The following is an 18433-nucleotide window of genomic DNA, read 5'->3' as shown; positions in this document are numbered from 1 at the left end:
TTTGCACAGGACTCACCGCTGGTTCTCCGGAGAGCCGTCCCTGCTTACGGGAAATCCATTCGTACGAGTACGACACCCGGGCCGCTGGTCCAGACAGCGACCCTGATGACGGTATCAGTCTGTCCGACCCTGGTATCGGATATATGAAGCGACAATATGGGGAATGTCGTTTTGGCGCCCCTTGTCCAGCAAAAGCTGCGGCAGCCCTTCGTCATGGGTAGACTAGCTGCTGTTCTGGCTGCTTTGCATGCCGCCAACATCGCGGCGGCTCAAAGGTTTGTTTTCGCACATTCAGCCAAAGCATGTACTGAGACAGCTCTTCAGCGCAACTATAACATTGGTCAATGGTGCTACGACTGTGGTCGCAGTCACTGCTGCTCCTACGCCGGCGCCGATCACCACCGAGGCTTCCTTCCCTGCTGTAGGCTCTGTTCCTAGGGATTACAGCCCCGCGGGATGGGAGAGTTTATGGAGTTTGGTCAGACCTCTTGCGACGTACGGCCAACTGTTTGGAACGCTGACGCTGCGTAAAATCCCAGGTTGGCCCAGTGGAGACGCCTCCGATCACAACGACGGTGGACCCCGTACTCCCAGATGTCCTTCCTTCTCCCCCTCCGGCTCTTTACCCTTCGTGGTTTGCCCCCGAACCGGCGAATATCATGCCTAACCTCCCTTTGCCGGCTGGCTTTATTTTTGGCATGTCTACTTCTGCCTATCAGGTCGAAGGGGCTGTAAAGGAAGATGGCAAAGGTCCTTCAGCTTGGGACTGGGCTACTAGGCAACCAGGTGGTACCACTGATGGCTCGACTGGTAATTACTTCCTTGACTGTGGACACTGAACCGATGTCTGATATTCCCTCACAACTAGCTGATATCACGGATCTGCAGTACTACCTATACAAGCTGGACGTAGCTCGTATGGCTAACTTGGGCATCAACGCACATTCGTTCTCGTGAATAATCAGATACTCTGCATATTATTGTTCAGTCAGACGCTGAATGTGTTACTGCACAGGATCTCGTGGGCTCGAATTTATCCCTTCGGAGCAGCGGATTCACCGGTCAATCAAGCAGGCATACAACATTATTCAGATAGTTGAGTGAACAACCACCTCCCGGAGGACTTAGTCTCATGCGTCCCTTGTGTCAGTGATCGACTACCATCTGCAGATGGGGGTGCAGCCAATTGTAACGCTCTGTACGTTATACTACTGCTACACTGCTTGCGATGACTTACCAACCTGTTGTACCTTCTAGTCCACTGGGACACCCCTCTCGCGTTGGTTGCCTACTACGGCGGTTTCACGTCGCCGCAGATTGTTGGCGATTTCGTGAAGTAGGAATATCAACTCGCATCGGTAGGGCTCGCTGACATTTATTTTATTTTCCACAGCTACGCCAAGACCGTCTTCGAAGCTTATAAAGGAAGGGTAACGACATGGTCAGTGCATCGCCAGGTGTCGAGACCATTATCCTCACGGGACTTGTGCACAGGTATACCTTCAACGAGCCCCGAGTTTTCTGTGCGCAGATAGCTACGTACCCATTCAGTAAGTCCTAGGTCGGACACATACCTACCTATGTCTCGTGAAACTTACCGGTGGCCTCTTTCCAGATATCTCACTTGCGGCCGGCGTGAATTCTACGACTGCGCCCTTCCAATGCTCGTACAATGTCGGTAAGCATCGACACTGATGGTGGCTTCATGTGACTAAACCCGCTGTTCTCAACCAGTCAAGGCTCATGTTGCCGTCGTCAAGGCCTTCCGAGAGATGGGGATACCTGGTGAAATTGCATACAAAAATGATGATTTCGTGTACGTGGGAGAGCGCGGGGTGACAATCAATCTTCTCACTTGCATATTTAGCGGGACGCCGTGGCGGGCAAACAGTACTGACGATATCGAGGCAGTAGAGCGCCATACCGCCTTCCAGATCGGCGTATTCTCCGAACCCATCTACGGAACGGGTAACTGGCCCCAAATTATGTTGGATACGTTGCCGCCTTCTTTCTTACCACGCTTCACTCCCGAAGAGATCGCCGAAAATAAGGGTTAGTCACCTTCCACGGTCCCTGCCAGTCTTCAGGCTTATGCAGATCCCCAGGAACCGCTGACTTCTACGCGATTGACGACTATCGTGATCAATATATCGCTGCACCTCCGGAAGGTCTGGCTGCTTGCATCAATAACATGACAGATCCCAACTGGCCACAGTGCAACCAACTGGTGCAGTATGACGTGAATGGATGGTCTGTCGGACCAAACCCGGATCCGGATAGTACATCGTGGTTGCAGTCCACGCCTCAGAACCTCAGATACTCCTTGCAACAGCTCCAAGCAAGGTGGCCCACAACCAAGATTGTGCGCACGTCAGTATCTGAGTCATGAAATCGATGACTGATACACTTTTCAGTATATTTCCGAATTTGGTTTTGATGAGCCGTATGAGGCCAATAGAACGGACTTGTACCTGATCACAGAGGACGTTACAAGAACCAGTACGTAGTAGAACCTCATCCAGTATGCCAGCTCAATCCTCAACCACGCAACGCCGCAGATTATTACATGACGTACCTCGGGGAAGCTTTGTTGTCTATCTACGCGGACGGTATTCCATTGATGGGTACCTTTGCTTGGTGTAAGTGGACGTGATCACCTCAAGGAATGTATGACCGACCTTCTGTAAACCAGCCATTGTCGACAATGCCGAATGGAATTACGGCTTCAGTGCTAGGTACGTCACACTCAAGCTCTTTGTTCTTCGGATCCTTCGGTTGACGCCTAACTAGATTCGGGATCCAATACCTGAACCACACCACGCTTACCAGGACGCCAAAACGATCGGCGTTTGCTCTGTGTAAGAGCCTTTTGCTAGGCCTGGGATTACATAGACTCACCGTGTTCTTGGTTTGAAGCGCAATTCTTTGCCGCTCACTTGCAGAAGAACGCTACAGTGAACCCATAAACGGTCTGCGACGATCCTGACCAAATTGGTCCGACTTTTGTGTCATGCTGTTGGGATTGAGAGAATATGATGGTCAAATACAATCACATCTGATTTGCCATCTGCAATCACGATCGAATATAGAAACAAAATCTATGCAGAATTCAGAATAACTTTGGTTCAAGATCATGCACTGACTTGCTCTTGTGCGCAGTGCTGGATTTCGTAAGATCATCTACACATTCATTCAAATTTCACGTACGCCCATCCGTCAACCTTATTCCCTACATTACATCCCCAAACTTTGCTCAGTCGAAGTCAGTAGCTCTAGTCACGTCTTTCCATCCATCGAGATTTGCTAAGATCCTCGCCACCTTATCCCTAATGTTCACCTCCGCGTCCTTACCCAGTACCAACCACATCGGCAGCTCCTTTCCCAGTGCAAGACCTTCGCCTCTTACAACGTCTACGATAGCGTTGGCAGCCTTATCCGGGTCCCCTGGCTGCTTTCCATCGATGGTGCGCCAGAAGGACTGTGCTTTCTCGCGAAACGCATCTAGGGATGGAGAGTGGTACGGATGCGTCCAAGGGTAAGTGTAGATGTTCTCAGTGCGGAAGCCTCCTGGCTCCACAATCATGACTTTGACTCCAAAGGACTTGAGCTCGTGTGCGAGGGTCTCGGTGTAAGCTAGCCAACATTTGAGTATGTTGTATTCGTATTATTATCTGACAGGAGCGTACCGTGTACTGCAGCTTTCGAGGCGGCGTACGCACCTGCGACGCCTCAGTCACACCTTGCAAGTTAATTGCGGTTGATCCACTCACCGATTCCCTGCACCGTTCTATTAGCTTACAACCGTTTGTGATGGGCATTGCCTGGGCTCACCGCGATTTCGGTTTTCCAAGCTGATCGGCTACCGATAACAACTACAGTACCCGAGCCGCGCTCGCGCATATTGGGTAGCACTGCAGTGTTTACCTTTGCTACGCCGAAGACATTAGGCTCGAACTGCTTCCTGAGCGTTTCATCACTAAGAAAAGGTTACACTTTGGCTCTGCAAATAGATAAGAGCAGGAGATATACCCCATCTCCTCCACGAGTCCAGGCAAGCCAATGCCGGCGTTATTCACGACGACGTCAATGTGGCCCCAAATATTGATGGCCCCGTCAACTGTATTCTTGATGACTTCGAATGGACTTGTCACGTCCAACTCCAGCAAGCGAAGGCGCTCCGACGAGTCTGAATATCTGGATTGAAGTTCTTCGAGGTTGGCGAGCTTGCGCGCCGTGGCGATGACTCGGTCTCCCCGAGCAAGGGCAGCTATGACCATACGTTTCCCCAACCCGGAGGAAGTGCCTACGCGTGAAGTTCTGTATAGCACGAGTCGTGCGTAGCGACTACTAGGAGGGTTTACCTGTGATGAGCCAGACCTTATTATCCTTGTGCCCGTTCATCGTCGCAGGTACAGTTGTCAGCTCTCTAGCGTTCGCGTTATGTCGTCCGAATGGGGGCTCGGACAGCATCTCCAACCGGTGAGCTGTATTTTTAATCACAGTCCCGGCATGCCTTCCCATTTTTGAACCGCTGAGAGGTTAAAGGAAAGATGCAGGTCGTATCATGGCCCTTCTGGTCCACAGAGTATTATGGCAGAGAAGGGCCATGATTACAGTTTCGTGCATAGGCGGGCTCCGGGAGTTCGCGATCGGGGCCTTTTGATTATCTTACCGAACAGATAGAATACGATCAAATTGTTACGTCTGCTTATATAGTAGTAGCACGGCTGGGATGTTGCGCCCTTCTCGAGCTAGGACATATGGATGGAAATTCTGATAGTCGTGCAAGATGAGGCATTTACCAAACTAGTGGAAGTGGAACTCGGCGTTAGGTGGCCCGGTATCTGACTTCCACTAGTTCGACCTGCCAGTGGGTCATGCCACATTTTTCGCCCGTCCCATCACCCCCGCCGGTGCCGGTGAGTCTAAGTGCTTGCCACAGTGCCCTTCCACCAAGCATTGCGCCCGCCCGACGGTTAGGGTTTGGGTTAGGGGGGGTCCGGGGGGCTACACCCAGGGTTTGGTTAGGGTTCGCGTTAGGGTACGCGGTTAGGGTGAGGGTTACAGGCTATCTTCAAAGGGAGGTCCGGGGGGGCAATCCCCCGGGTGGTTAGGGTCCGGGACATCCCATATGAGGCATTGATCGGGCGGACTCACCGATGTGGCACGCCGCGTGTGTGGCAGCGAGGGCAATCTGGTGGAAGTCGGAATATCCCGCGCGAGTTCCACTTCCACTAGTTTGGTATATATACTCTGCAAGATCTGCCAGTGGGTCCAGGGGGAAAGCAGTGTATGCGGCATAACAACACTGACGGGGGCCTCAAGCTCGGCTGCTCGATAGCAAAGGCAGTAGATTTCATATACGGCCGTACATATTTCCGACGTACTTGAAACAGGATTCTGGTCCCAGAGTGCTCGCATCGACCATGTACGTAGTAGGATGGCAGGTGAAGCGGGCAGCCACAGATCTAGACAATCCAGGCAATTATTCCCACGCCACCACTCTACTGTTTACCGAACCAATAATCCGTCGTTCACGGCGGGAACGTCCTGTCCGAGTCACGGTGGCGGGCCTCGGCCACACACAGTGGTCTAACCAACCTTGAGAGGCTGTCTGCTCGCTTTGCATCTTCTTGAAGTACAGCGCCAATCATCATGTCCGATGGCGAGGAGGGACCTACGACTCAAATATCAGACTTCGAGACGCAATTTGAGCCGCAGGAGGGCGACTCAGACGCTCTATGGGAAGTTATTGAGATCACGGGCGAGAAGAAGAAAAAGTATCGTGTCAAATGGGCGGGTACCAATCCGAAAACCGGTAAGGCGTGGCCACAGAGTTGGGTGGACAAGCACGATTGTACGGATGACTTGGTTGAGGACTGGAAGTTGAAGAAGGCGAGGAAGAAGAGAGAGGAGGAGGAGGAGGAGGAGAAGAAGAAGAAGAGGCGAAATGGGAACGCCAACGGGAAACAAGGTGAGTGCGTATCTACCTATCCTGGTGGCAAACTAGTGATGTTTGTGGCGGAAGTCAACGGGCGGTCGTCCACAATTTCAAGGGCATCAAAGCGGGGGTCAACTGTGTCGACAACTACGAAGAGGATTGCACGGTCATCTCATACCGGGTCCCTACCTCTGGAAGACCATCCCGTCTCGCGTGACGGTAAACGAGCTCGCACTGCAAGTAGAAGCCCTACAAAGAACTCTAAGAACAGGGCGCAGGATGATGATTCGGATGACTACGAAGCACCTCGACCACGGAAGAAGCGGAGGGTTCATGACGACAAAGACTCTGCAGGAGAAGAACCGCCGAGTAAAAAGAAGAGTAATATCAAAGCTGTCCCTAAGCATGAAGACGAGGAGCATTGGATGACGGACTACTCTAACGAGCCAACGAAAACCGCCCCTCGGAAAAGTAAAGCGAAGGAGAAAGCGCAGCCTGTCGTCTCCGTAGATATTCCGGTATCAACGAAGGTAGGTCCCCCGAGAGGGGCAAAGAAGCAACTCCCCCAGAAGACGAAAGTCCTACCTTCAAACAGTGTCTCTCTACCCTTCGACATCCCAGCGGTCGAGAAAGTAGGTCCACCCCGCGGTGTTAAGAAGAAGTCAGCTGAGAGAACGAAGATCGTGCCTTCGAAGCCGGTGCCCTCGACACAGCGCGCGGAACATGCTTCAAATGATCTGTCTCAAACTCAGTCAGACGATGGGCATCCTAATCCGAGCACTCCGAAGAAAAGAGCGCTGCCTGCTTCATTTACTACTATGGAAAAGGGTAAGGCCAAGGCCAAAGACATTGACCGAATCGCTCTGCGGGAAGAGGAGGAAGAAGAGAGCCAGATAATAAACCAGGCCGATCTTCCGCAGACTCCTCGCAAGTCATCACCTCCCCGCGCAGGCCCATCTCGACTCGTACCACCCGGCATCGATCTCGCCCCGATCGAAGACGACCTCGCCTATGATTTTGAGCAGCAAGACCCGTTAGATTTCCTGGACAACGAAGATGCCGCCGAGCCTCCCCATTGGAAGCCTCCAAGCAGCAAGGGGCCGCGCGAGTCCCTAGTACTAGTTCCGGAAACACAACCTACGCCGAATAAGCTCGCTGGAAGCACTTCGGCCAAGGTCATTCAACAAAGCCCTGTCAGGTCCCGCATGAAAGCGTCGCGGGTTTATGGGCATGGCTTACCTGTCTCAGCCACGACATCCCCCAGAGCGAGTAAGAAGACCCCCGGCACACGTCCGCTCAGACCTATCCCAGCGATGACGCCGTCTCATTTCAAGCCCTTCTTGTCGCAGGATGACGCAGAGGAGACAATCGACCAATTCAGCTCACCGGAGAAGGGCCGGAGCAGTGAAGCAATATCGAGCCAGCGCACGGTGGAGCTGCGCAAGTCTCTGTTTATATCACAGGAGTTGAGCGGTAATCCCACCAGGAAGAGACGGCTGAGCGATATCATCGCGAGCAGTAGCAGACGTGTGCCTGAAGCACTGCCGGAAGTGGACCAGACTGCTCTACTTGAGGAGATGGAAAACGCATATGTGGATTATTCGAGCGGTGTTGTGGCCAACGCGGATTCGCCTGATCTAGCGGACGACGGTTCCATGCTGGAGACGCATGATCTCGGAGCAAAGAAGGATGAAGGGAACGGCCCAGGAGTATCTCCTGCTCCGGAAGAAGTCCCTCCGACTCTAAGCACTAATGGCCCGTCTTCCGCGTTTAACAGTCAAGAAGTACGTCGCGCATTTCTTTCACAGCTTTTCTGATGGACCTTCATATAATCTTGGAATAAACGTTCACATATTTCCTTTGATCTGTCTATAGGTTCCTCCTGATCGTGATCTTCGAGAACAGTTAGAGAACGCTGTGGAACTGCTGAACAAGAAGTCACGGGAGATCACTCGGCTAGAGAGTGAGCTCGTTGCTGCGAAGCGCGAGGCCGAATCGCTGAAGAAAGAAGAGAGCCAAAAGATCGAGGCGGCCAAGAGACAGTTGACTGAAGAGCATGCAGATCTGCTTGAGAGATGGCGGTCAGAAGCTGATGAGAAGGACAGGGAGACCAGGCAGAAGGAAGAGGCGTGGCGGAAGCGGGAAGCTGAATGGGAGGCTATGGCAGAGAAGGAGGCGAAGTGGGCGGACGCCAAACGAGACCTGGAGAGTCAGAGGGACTTGTTCAGGGAACAGTACGGGAAGGCATCGGACTTCGCGAGTTCCATGCAAACGGAGAATAATGAGCTCCAGGCGCGCGTTCAGGTGCTGGAGTCACAGCTCGAAGCCGGCCTCAACGCGGTGCGGTCGACATATCAGGTGCGGATAGATAAGCTCCAAGCGGAACTGCACAAATACGACACGCGAGTTCGGTTCTTGGAGGAGACACAGAAGAGGATGCTGTCGAGCGAGGTCACCAAGAAGGCAGCGGAATGGGAGGAGAGGGGCGTGGAGACCGAGAAGCTGTTGGCGAAGTGCAGGGTCTTGGAGAGGGAGAACGACCAGCTGTCGTCGGACGCCGCGTTGTACAAGCGCGAGACGGAGCTCCTCCAAGAGAAAATGGCGAACATGGCAGCGGAACTGACTGCCGCGTCAGCGGAGACTCAGGAGAAGGCTGCCGAGGAGGAATGGGACGAAGATGAGGACGGCGACTGGGTCCCGGATAATACCGATGGTAGCGAGAGCGAGGGGAGCGAGGAGGAAGAGAACGACCAGGAGGACAATGGGGACGTCCAAGAGGAGCTGCAGGAGAATGAGACAAATGTCAGTGCCTCAGATGAAGACCTGGTCTATATGTGTAAGTGGGCTGTCGACGGTGTTGCGCAACGATGTAACGCGCTCGTGACGACCCAAGAGGTACGCCTATATCTATTGTGTTATTCTGTTCTTACCCGTGCTCCGTTTCTCTCAGGAATTGCGGCAGCACTTTGCATCTGCTGGACACTGGGGAACGGTATCCGGATGAACATTGTTATTATTTCTTGATTTTATTCGCTATTCGGGATCAATCACGTTACCAGTATCGGATGTATACATAGTCACAGTCTGAGTAACATAGGGTCGACGTGTTATGTCCGTTGAATGTTGGCTTTAATGGCCTTGATGCGTTCACACATTCGTAGTATATGATATTACATTGCAAGTCAGGCTGGGATACATTGTCAATAATCGCTATAGAATTGTGGATGTGAGTGTGTTAGATAGCCATAGTGATACCCATAAGCGCAGGCCAAAGAATGAAAACGATTCTGAACTTGATCTTCTCGATATCCAGCACTGCAAACCGGCTCCAGCTTGCACTGGTAGGTCTGCTCTTAGCGGGGCCAAGTCGAGATGAGCTGTCTGAGCCTTGGTCTTCTTGTTCTTGGCCAGCGTAGAAGGTCGTCACAGGGGTAGGCGTCGGCCGAGGTGGTAATTGAGAAACGAGAGTCAAGTCTGGCATCACTAGAGTTAGGAAGAAAGGTTGCATGTTGCTGGTAGGCGCTACTGGAAGATGCGGGGTAGTCAAGGTCGGTGTCGCTGAGTCGAGCTCAAGAGATCTGGTCGATATGGGCGGTCGCCCATCGGAAATAGTGAAGTCGGCGGTGTATACAGTTAAAAGCGGGTCTTTGCATATAAACCGCAAGGTACTGAAATCAAGCTTCAGGCAGATATCCAATGTTAGAATGGGGGAAGCCTTACTAGTCTGATCGATTCGTGCCTAAACTGTGAGGGATGTAAACTCTATGAGACTTGCTGAGCGGCGACACATTCTTGGCCAGTGTCATTACGTGTTCCTGATAGCCTAGCTCAGTAGCAAGAATCTTGTTCCTCGAGTACAACTTACGTCGTAGGGTCCGTTACGTGCGTACAAATCAATAATGAACTTCCCCATGTTGCTGATATGAGGCTTGAGACCGTCGTCAATCCAGGTTACAGAGACATTGTGCCCAGCACGATAGATAGTATCCGCAGTCGGCTTAGTAGCATACAGGGACCCAGATACAGTATTTGTCGCTCCCAGAGCAAGCAAAGACAAGACAACGGGGAGAATCATCATAGATCAGCGATAACTTATCCCAGAACCTGTCCGGTCGACCTAGTAATCCAGCTTAGGCTCGTAGCCGTAAGGGACGCTCAGCGTAGATGTGCAGCAGGTAAAGATGCGCGGGGAAATAGGTAAATACAGCTTACACCGCAGAATGTCCTCAATCTCAAACGAGTTATGTAAGACGGTCCGGGTCCACATCGGGGTTCAATATCACGTGACATTACATAACCTCGGTTTCTTGGATGCTGTGGCAATTGTAGCTTTCGCCCAGGGAACCCCCGACTGCCAAGCCCCCTGCATACAGGGATCCCGGGGCGTTACTCACTCCCAGGCATGATATTGATATTGAGCGGAGTTTCAAATCTATAAGAGGCAAGTTCGCGTGGCTCGCGACAGATGCTTGGGGAACTCTGGGGCAGGGATATCTCGTCTAAGTCGTTACGGAGCTTCTAGGATTAATATTATAGTAGCAGTTATACAATGTAAATTTCCTGAACTTGTGTCGGCGCGGGCGTATCAGCCATGGTATTGCGAGCGTGAGGCGGGAGTTGCCGAACCATTAGCACGGTTCAAACTCAGCTCAATATCATGAGTGACTTGTATATCGGGATTTCCTGAACAATAAAATCCAAAGATTTTGTTTGAGTACTCTAGCATGTTGTACATATAGGAGATACTAACCACAAAGCAAGCGCCATCTCATGGGGCATTGTGCACCCATAGTCCCGGTCGCAGCCACCCTCGATATTGTGCGGGGTTCTAATCGTGGGAACCGCTCACTCAGCGTCTCGCGCAGGCGGACCATAGACGACTTCAGCGTTTCAACTTGAGCGTGAACGATTACAAAATCCCCGGTAGTACTACTGTCACCAGAATGCCAATAGGTATTGTTTAGTTGTAGCTACTTGAGACCCGCGGGTGCTAGTATCATGAACCCGCCGGACACATATTTACTTAGATACCCGGTCGAAGACCGGGAAGAAAAAATGAACTACACCTCAAAAATTGAAGGATCAGCACCCTAGGATACATCTAGTGCAACATACGGGAGCAGCGAGAGGTTGTACAATGTATAACCCGCTCGCTAGGGAAGAAGCATGCTTTCAGCCACATGCAACCATATTTGGAGCGGCCACATGGCCTACCCCTTGTTATTTTTTCTTTTTCTTTTCTTTTTACTGCAGTGGTATCATTATCGAGCCGGGATCCCAAGACCCCGTTGTTGAGGACTAGATTTACAGGCCAGTATTTATTGCTTCTTTTCCCCATATTCCAGCGGATATGCTGAATCTTTAGAATAGTTTTCGCCTGCCGCATAAAATGACAAGCCGCGGATACGTGATGCAGAGCCAGCAAGTACGCATATATCTGAACTCACCACCCATTTTCGAATTCCCGCCACTGATGCTCATAATAGAGTCCGCTGAACTTGTATCTCCTGTTCCCTTAATTAGAGGGAGCAACAAGACGCCCTCTGCTGAAGAGCGAGACGCAATCTCGGCTGTCGTCTCGCACGCCAAGGCCGTATTCGCGACTGCCCAGGCGGAAGTCAGTAGACTTGAAGAACAGCTCACTATGGCCAGAATCCGACGCGACTGCGCGTCAAGGTTTTTGAAAGACCATCTTGCACTGCTATCTCCTATTCGCAAGCTTCCCGACGAACTTCTGTCAGAAGTGTTCTTCCGCTGTCTGCCTGACGACGAATACGTTCTACCGCGTGTAAAGTCGTCTCCGTTCCTTGTATGCGCGGTCTGTCACAAATGGCGAGATATAGCGCTGGCGACGCCCCGCCTCTGGAATTCTGCTGCCTTCCTCGTACGGAACGGCCGTTACGCGACGCGCATCACTTCCTTGATGAGATTATGGGTATCAAGAGCTGGTGCCCTCCCCTTGTCATTACATCTTCACCAATGCTACGACCATTTCGGACAATACATGGAGTTTGTGGTCCAGCTCATGCCTCGGTGCCGACAATTGCATCTGGATATCTGCGAATACCTACTCAAGCTGCTTACACCAAAGATTTATTCCCGGAACTGGAGACATTGGAGTTGGGTCTCGACCGCCGCTATTACCCGGGCACGCCACTCGTTGACATTGATTTACGGAGGGCTTCACTTCTTCCCTCTTTCACAATGCGCTGGCTTGAATAAAGGTATGTCGAGGAAATTAGGCGCCGTGATGTATTCAGAGTCCTGCTTCTCCGCTCTCGAATCACTGCGTTAACTCTTAGTGGAGGATTCCTGCTGTCCCAGGCTATGGAGTTACTGCGAGCCTGTCCGGCTCTGGCGACTTGCATCCTCGACGACTATCTATATTTTCCTCGCCTTGACATGGATGGTGATCCCATTATCAAACTGTTAAGTCTCCACACCTTGGTCATCAAGACGAGGTCTAGTATGGAACCACTCCGTCAGGACCTCATTGTACTGTCTGTCAACTCTCGATTGTTAGCGGTGGGGCATTGGAAGCGTCTACCATTACAGCAATGCTGCTTAGATCGAGCTGCCCATTACGAACGTTGCAGGTCCAGTTCAAGTCCACATTTTTCCACAAATATCAAGAGTTCGCACCCCTTGCTCGAGACATGCCCTCATTGAAAGGTTTTCGAATGTGGTCTGTCAATCCTCGCGGCCGCGAGTGCTGGCCCAACAATGTCTTTCGGATGTTAACATACGATGCGTCGCCTCGAAAGGTTGAGAAAGTTCTTCTTCCCGATCTGAGAGAGCTGTCACTGCTGGTTGGGTGGAATGACGCCAAACCCCCGAAGTCTTGGGTCGTCACTCCGAAAAGCCAGGCAGTATTAGAGATGCTGCAATCCAGGACTAAGCAAATCAGCCTGCCATCTGCTGAAGTAGCGATCTACAGTGCTACGCCAAGAAGGTGGTATATCACTGAGTCGGGGAACGTGGTCATCCCTAATGGTTATATCGTCGAGCCGGCTTTCGTGAGTATTGTGTCTTCGCCTACATATACTAAGTGTGGAAGATAGCTAACTGTCCACATTTTCCCGGCATAAAGATGTCCGCAGGACGGGAGGTGTGGCATGATCCAGCTTTCGATAAGTTGCTTGTATGTCTTTTATACTGTTGCTGGGGACAATATGTGCACTCCTTCCGTCGTGTAGGTATCAATTAATGATTATAACGAGAGAACGCAAGCAAAGGTGCGGTCCTTAGACTGTTGGTTCGTATCCTAGATAGTCCTTCCATGCCGCGAGCATCATCAAGCCGAAGGCTTGTCCTTCCGTTGAGAGAATGCCAGTCTGGTTCCAGTTCAGAGGATCTACTACTGGAGACAGGGTGCCTAGTTCGGTGATACCAGATATCACTGCCTTCCGGATTGTATCGGCAGCAGAAGTATAATTGGAACCGAATACGCCAGGCCATAGCTTCGCTCCTCGGTAAGCCACCGAGGCAAGTGCCGAGGAAGAGGAGCAGTCGCCAAACGTTGGTCCGCCGATCACATAGTCCGGGACCAGTTCTTGAGGCGTCTAACACACTTTCGCTCAGGTGGTCTTGATTCCTATGAGAGGAGGGAACTCACCAGGGCTGCAAACTCGCCGTCCAAGATTTCTTTCACCCATGCTACCAAATTGTTTGTTTGATTCTTCATGAATCCTTCAAAGCAGGATCTCTCGATAGTGGCTGCGACGCGTATCATGCCCAAGGCTGCCCAAGCGTTTCCTTTGGCAGCAGGGAACAGATAAACATTTCTCAAAACTGTACAAAGTGGTATTGACCGTCACTAACCTGTACCCCAGAGTCCTAGGTCAACCCATGTCTTATTGCCGTCGTCATAAATATGAGCCCATAGTTTCCCTGTCGGCCCCGGCTGCAATAAAGCATCTCGGTACAGCCGACAGTTGTCATATGCTAATTGCAGTAAGCTCTGATTCTTCGTCACAGCGCCATAATAGGCGAGGAAAGGAGGACCCATATACACCCCATCAGCCCTTCGAGACGTGAGTACAGGGCGGTGGGATCAGGTAGGAAGATGCTTTACCAGTATTGTTTAGTGTCCACTCGATGTGAGATCGCACCAGTGGAAGTGCGAGGTACGTCATACAAGATCTATCAATCAACCTCTATTAGGAGAATGGAATTCAAGACATTGACACTAAACTTACGAAGTCAAGTTCCGCTTGCGCTGCGTGCTCCCAGTAGGTGACGTTATGGGTATGTGTAAATGATCCTGTCAAGCACAATCGCAACACGCTTCATATGGGCTTCTATCAACGAGAGGATGTACCCATGAGGACTGCAGACCCAGCCGATGCGCCGTCGAGCGCCGCGCCATCCAGAGCGTCGTTGATGTTCTGACTGAGGCGACCATCGATGGTCTGACGGACAGCGGCGCTAAAAGCGAATTGCAGAGCTGCTACGGGCAGCATTCCATTGTATTCGAACGGTTTATCGGCGAAGACTGAGTACTCCGGGTTATCCACCTCGATGATAGCACCCGCAGCTGTTCCTTGCTCCCAGCTACCGTACCGGGTAGTTTAGACTCGAATGAGTTGTGGGCGAGTACAGCTTGTATACCCCGTACCTCGTCCGGATAGATGCTTGCATGGCAGACCGTATATTGTAGACAAGGTCGCTATACGAGGCCCACCGAGGGCGAATAGGATTAGCACTTACATATGTCCAGCAGGACAGAGACAACAGGACACTTGTGAGGACCACGAACATGGTTGCGGAGCAAGGGCACGGACCCTGCGCCACATCGGCGCCGCCGGCGCAGACCCTCCTTTTACGAGCTCAGCACTGAGAGGATTGGCAGAAGGGGATTCTGGAGTGTGTTCTCCCGAGTGATATAGATCCCATGACACTACATGTTACGATACCCTCGCACGCCGCGGCGCGGTCTCGGCGGAGTTTTATGACTGGAAGAAGCAATGTCGATATATATACCAGCGCAAGGACAATCCTGACCTCGTTATGGTAGGCCACAGTCTATTTATGGGTTCAGTAGTTCAACTGCGGGGGCAAGACTCACTGAGTTGTCCAAACACTATAGTAAATAGCGCAGAATGCACTGATTTTCTCCCGCGGTGCGTTTAAAGTGGCTTCAAGAGACTTAGTGACATTGAACGCGTGCTTGGAGCAGTGTCAACGTTCTCGTACGAGACAGTGAACATACCACATAAGAACCTGCACATGCATTGATGCAATCTCGATCCCATGTAGGCGACATTGGGTACCGGGAGGGACCGGCTGGGCGAATCAGCATTCTGACATACATAGTCCGATATACTCGGGTATTTTTTGGATCTCTTGGATCCCGGGCCGCCGAACCTATGCACCCGGAGCTAGATGCTGCTCAAAACGGGATTGGAAGCAGAACCTGTCCAGTATAAATGTTGCGAAAGTTTAGGCCCTGTTACCGGTTAGCGACGCTTTTGAGAGGACTAGTTCTCGCCGACAAATATTTGTGATGGACAGGAGGTCTACATAGTCTGCGCAAAATTCCGCCCTAACACTCACTTTACCCATGTACAGAGATAGTAACGCATTCGATTCATTCGGCGGAGGATGTCTTATGTGAGTCGCACTTTGCCGGACGGTTTGGATTGCACGCGTTCGAAGTAGCTTATGTATGCCGACCTGTTCGTGGCGCGTACAGCTCGTTCAAGCACTCTGCAAAGTGCACTAGACGTAGACAAGCCGTCCGAGTCCGTTCACGCAGCATGTTGAAGCACAAATCATAAATAAGTTAACACCGCGAATATACAGTACGAGGGACAAGCAAAGGAACGTAGGACAAACGAGTGTCGGCTATCGCGGCATGTGGCAGCAGGAGCCACAGCCGGCAAAGCAATTTGGAGGGTGACGAAGTACGCAGGCCCGTCCAACCTAGAGGGTAGGCTCATACCCCAGGAAGTCTTTCCACGCCGCGAGCATCATCAACCCGAACGCCTGCCCCTCCGTGGACAGGGTACCGACCTGGCCCCAGTTTAGGGGGTCGACCACGGGGGAGAGCAGGCCGAGCTCGGTGATCCCGGAGACGACCGCCTCGCGGACTTTATCGGCAGCGGTCGTGTAGTTGGAGCCGAACATGGCGGGCCAGAGCTTCGCCCCGCGGTAAGCGACCGAGGAGAGCGCGGCGGAGGCGGAGCCGTCGCCAAAGCTTGCGCCGCCGATCACGTAGTCCGGAACAAGGTTGTCGGACGTCTGCCAAGTGCGTCTGGGATGAGTATGGGGAGCGTATATGCCAGGGAGGCAGGTACCAGAGCCGCGAACTCGCCGTCCAAGATCTCTTTCACCCAATCGAGGAGGTTGTTGGTCTCGTTCTTCATAGAGTCCGCAAAATTGGACTTCTCGATAGTCGCGGCAACGCGAATCATCCCAAGGGCAGCCCACGCGTTGCCTACCGAAGTACATATAAGACATACACCCATGGATGTGGTGAATGCACCAGTGTCACTCACCGGTACCCCAGAGGCCCTTGTCAGACCACGCCTGGTTGTCGTCATCGTACAAGTGTCCCCACAGGTTCCCCGTCGGGCCGGGCAACAACAGCGCGTCGCGGTACAAGCGGCAGTTGTCGTAGGCAAGTTGGACGAGGCTCTGGTTTTTGGCCACAGCGCCGTAGTAAGCCAGGAAGGGGGGACCCATGTACACCGCATCCGCCCTTCACACGCAATGAGTACAAAGCTATACAAAGTGCGTGAGTGGGAGTCACCAGTATTGCTTAGTGTCGGCCCGGTGAGACAGTGCGCCGGTGGAGGTCCGGGGAACCTTGGTCAGGATCTTCCGACGCAGACATGTCAGGACTAAATCCCAAGTCTGTAGCGTCGACTTACATAGTTCAACTCGGCATCAGCTGACTGTTGCCAGAAACTCGCGTTCTCAGTGTGGGTGAATGACCCTATTAAAAGCTTCAATTTAAGTGTCCTCGACAGATGCCCAAGAAAGTACTAACCCATGAGAACTGCAGACCCAGCCGACGCGCCATCGAGTGCCGCACCGTCCAACGCGTCATTGATGTTCTGGCTGAGACGCCCGTCCGCAGTCTGGCGGACGGCTGCGCTTAATGCGAATTGCAGGGACGCGATGGGCACTTGTCCGTTGAACTGGAAAGGGGTGTCCGCGAAGACAGAGTACTCCGGGTTCTCCACCTCGATGATTGCACCAGCGGCGGTTCCCTGCTCCCAGCTGACTTGGGTTCAGGGTGATACGCCCTAGATGGCCACGAAGACACTTACCTGGTCCGGATAGACGCCTCCATAGCAGACTTGATTTTGGTCACCAGGTCGCTGTAAGAGTCCCCTCGTGCGTGAACGGGGCTGGCAGCCGCCCACGAGCCGTAGGTGGCCGCAACTAGCACAGTCGTAAAGAATGGAAGCATATTGGGGACCCAGGCGCGGGTGTAGGTGAACTTGTAAAAGAACGAACGAGGGTGTGGAGTTCTGGTGCTCCAAGGACATGAACACCTGGTTTTGTACTCTGAGGAAGCGCCCGGTCAGCGGATCCGACGAAAATCCCTGATTGTTGCTTAGTGTTGTCAAGTAATGTTGCCGACATCTCATGCAGCTTCGGTAAGCTTCAGCTATGTATGCGAATATGTATACGGCTCGGAGACATCGCACACGAGACCGCGTGTTCACCGCACCCGCGACATTTCGTCTGTGTGATGGTCAACGTGTAGCTAATACACAGGTGAATTGGCATTTGTACTTACATCCGTCTACATCATCTGCATGTCGGCCTCGCAGTCTGAAGCACTCAGTGGCAGTACTTAGAGAAGCCTATCACAGTGTATACAGTAACGTCTGATGCGGATCCGGATCTGAGATTCGCCCTAAGCTCGAATCGAAATTGCCTACTGTACATACAGCGGTGACCTACAAGTGACCTACAGGCTAGAATCATTGACGGCATCAATCCCAGACGGTATATCGTGACGTTCAGGCTTGCCTGGCTCGAGACAGATGCGCATTCACGGTTTCTTGCAGTTACTTATGAGGTGGAGCATAACTAAACGGCTGCGAATAATCGGATTCTCAGTCCACCCTCACCAGGGCAGACCGTATTGCCTGTCTTTCTGGTAGGAGAGCGGACAGTCGGCGTATAACTACCTTCACTGCTGCATATGCCCGAAGGATTCGCAGTTTCGCCAGACAAGCGCACGGTACCATGACTCGTCACTCAGGGTAGAGGCCCGAGGTTGCCGCCGGCGCCTTGGCGAAAGATGAGCCTCGAGCTGCAGTGTCTTGACCCACGACGACCGGTCATCGTGGCGAGGTACACGAGGGTTCACGCCGGAAAGACGTCCGACCAGGGTCGACGCGTGAGTTGTGTGCGGCCGGCGCGCTATGATGATTAAAACTGCAATGTGACACATATACATTGACAGAGGCCAGGAGATCTGGATGCTGGAGGTACCTACGAGAAGTGCTTCTCGGACAATCGTTACCGAAG

The 18433-nt window shown here is 52.3% G+C and overlaps 6 protein-coding genes across 6 annotated transcripts; 3 read left to right on the top strand and 3 right to left on the bottom strand.

The window, feature by feature from the left end:
* Window positions 1–241: 241 nt before the first annotated feature.
* Window positions 242–3074, top strand: GLOTRDRAFT_81012 (glycoside hydrolase). The gene is made up of 18 exons (XM_007871715.1): window positions 242–275; window positions 325–478; window positions 540–810; window positions 869–953; window positions 1016–1095; window positions 1151–1198; window positions 1258–1336; window positions 1394–1441; window positions 1495–1550; window positions 1616–1678; window positions 1735–1816; window positions 1868–2052; window positions 2106–2362; window positions 2415–2499; window positions 2559–2639; window positions 2693–2735; window positions 2791–2858; window positions 2917–3074. Exons 3-18 carry the CDS (start codon window positions 660–662, stop codon window positions 2964–2966), a joined length of 1461 nt encoding a protein of 486 aa, XP_007869906.1. The 5' UTR covers window positions 242–275; window positions 325–478; window positions 540–659; the 3' UTR covers window positions 2967–3074.
* Window positions 3075–3253: 179 nt separating this feature from the next.
* GLOTRDRAFT_132800 (NAD P-binding protein) lies at window positions 3254–4401 on the bottom strand (the record flags this gene model as incomplete). The annotated part of the gene is made up of 6 exons (XM_007871714.1): window positions 3254–3633; window positions 3687–3719; window positions 3771–3777; window positions 3832–3976; window positions 4030–4303; window positions 4362–4401. The coding sequence occupies 6 exons, from the start codon at window positions 4399–4401 to the stop codon at window positions 3254–3256; spliced, it is 879 nt and encodes a 292-aa protein (XP_007869905.1).
* Window positions 4402–5651: 1250 nt separating this feature from the next.
* On the top strand, window positions 5652–9152 carry GLOTRDRAFT_140886 (uncharacterized protein). The gene is made up of 4 exons (XM_007871713.1): window positions 5652–5974; window positions 6029–7725; window positions 7817–8836; window positions 8892–9152. The coding sequence occupies exons 1-4, from the start codon at window positions 5656–5658 to the stop codon at window positions 8943–8945; spliced, it is 3090 nt and encodes a 1029-aa protein (XP_007869904.1). The 5' UTR covers window positions 5652–5655; the 3' UTR covers window positions 8946–9152.
* Window positions 9153–9176: 24 nt separating this feature from the next.
* GLOTRDRAFT_132798 (uncharacterized protein) lies at window positions 9177–10016 on the bottom strand (the record flags this gene model as incomplete). The annotated part of the gene is made up of 3 exons (XM_007871712.1): window positions 9177–9609; window positions 9662–9756; window positions 9807–10016. 3 exons carry the CDS (start codon window positions 10014–10016, stop codon window positions 9177–9179), a joined length of 738 nt encoding a protein of 245 aa, XP_007869903.1.
* Window positions 10017–11468: 1452 nt separating this feature from the next.
* Window positions 11469–11807, top strand: GLOTRDRAFT_25420 (uncharacterized protein; the record flags this gene model as incomplete). Its single annotated transcript, XM_007871670.1, has 1 exon — window positions 11469–11807. A coding segment is annotated over one exon (339 nt), but the record flags the coding sequence as incomplete, so codon positions are not given.
* Window positions 11808–13467: 1660 nt separating this feature from the next.
* On the bottom strand, window positions 13468–17737 carry GLOTRDRAFT_81008 (uncharacterized protein; the record flags this gene model as incomplete). The annotated part of the gene is made up of 8 exons (XM_007871711.1): window positions 17694–17737; window positions 17218–17638; window positions 16935–17167; window positions 16816–16880; window positions 16695–16762; window positions 13763–13965; window positions 13557–13696; window positions 13468–13503 (listed from the first exon to the last, which is right to left on the bottom strand). Coding segments are annotated over exons 2-8 (888 nt in total), but the record flags the coding sequence as incomplete, so codon positions are not given.
* Window positions 17738–18433: the final 696 nt, after the last annotated feature.

This window comes from Gloeophyllum trabeum, assembly GCF_000344685.1.
Source record: "Gloeophyllum trabeum ATCC 11539 unplaced genomic scaffold GLOTRscaffold_00015, whole genome shotgun sequence".
Lineage (NCBI taxonomy): Eukaryota > Fungi > Basidiomycota > Agaricomycetes > Gloeophyllales > Gloeophyllaceae > Gloeophyllum > Gloeophyllum trabeum.
Note: the sequence above shows the minus strand (reverse complement) of the source record. Positions and strands in the feature narration are given on the sequence as shown.

Bases quoted from the DNA above. Each gene is read 5' to 3' on its own strand.
- GLOTRDRAFT_81012 (XM_007871715.1), top strand. From the start codon at position 660: ATGCCTAACCTCCCTTTGCCGGCTGGCTTTATTTTTGGCATGTCTACT. The intron at 1,679-1,734 runs GTAAGCATCGAC...GTTCTCAACCAG, and splicing joins CCAATGCTCGTACAATGTCG to TCAAGGCTCATGTTGCCGTC. The intron at 2,053-2,105 runs GTTAGTCACCTT...GCAGATCCCCAG, and splicing joins AGAGATCGCCGAAAATAAGG to GAACCGCTGACTTCTACGCG.
- GLOTRDRAFT_140886 (XM_007871713.1), top strand. From the start codon at position 5,656: ATGTCCGATGGCGAGGAGGGACCTACGACTCAAATATCAGACTTCGAG. The intron at 5,975-6,028 runs GTGAGTGCGTAT...TTGTGGCGGAAG, and splicing joins GAACGCCAACGGGAAACAAG to TCAACGGGCGGTCGTCCACA. The intron at 7,726-7,816 runs GTACGTCGCGCA...ATCTGTCTATAG, and splicing joins CCGCGTTTAACAGTCAAGAA to GTTCCTCCTGATCGTGATCT.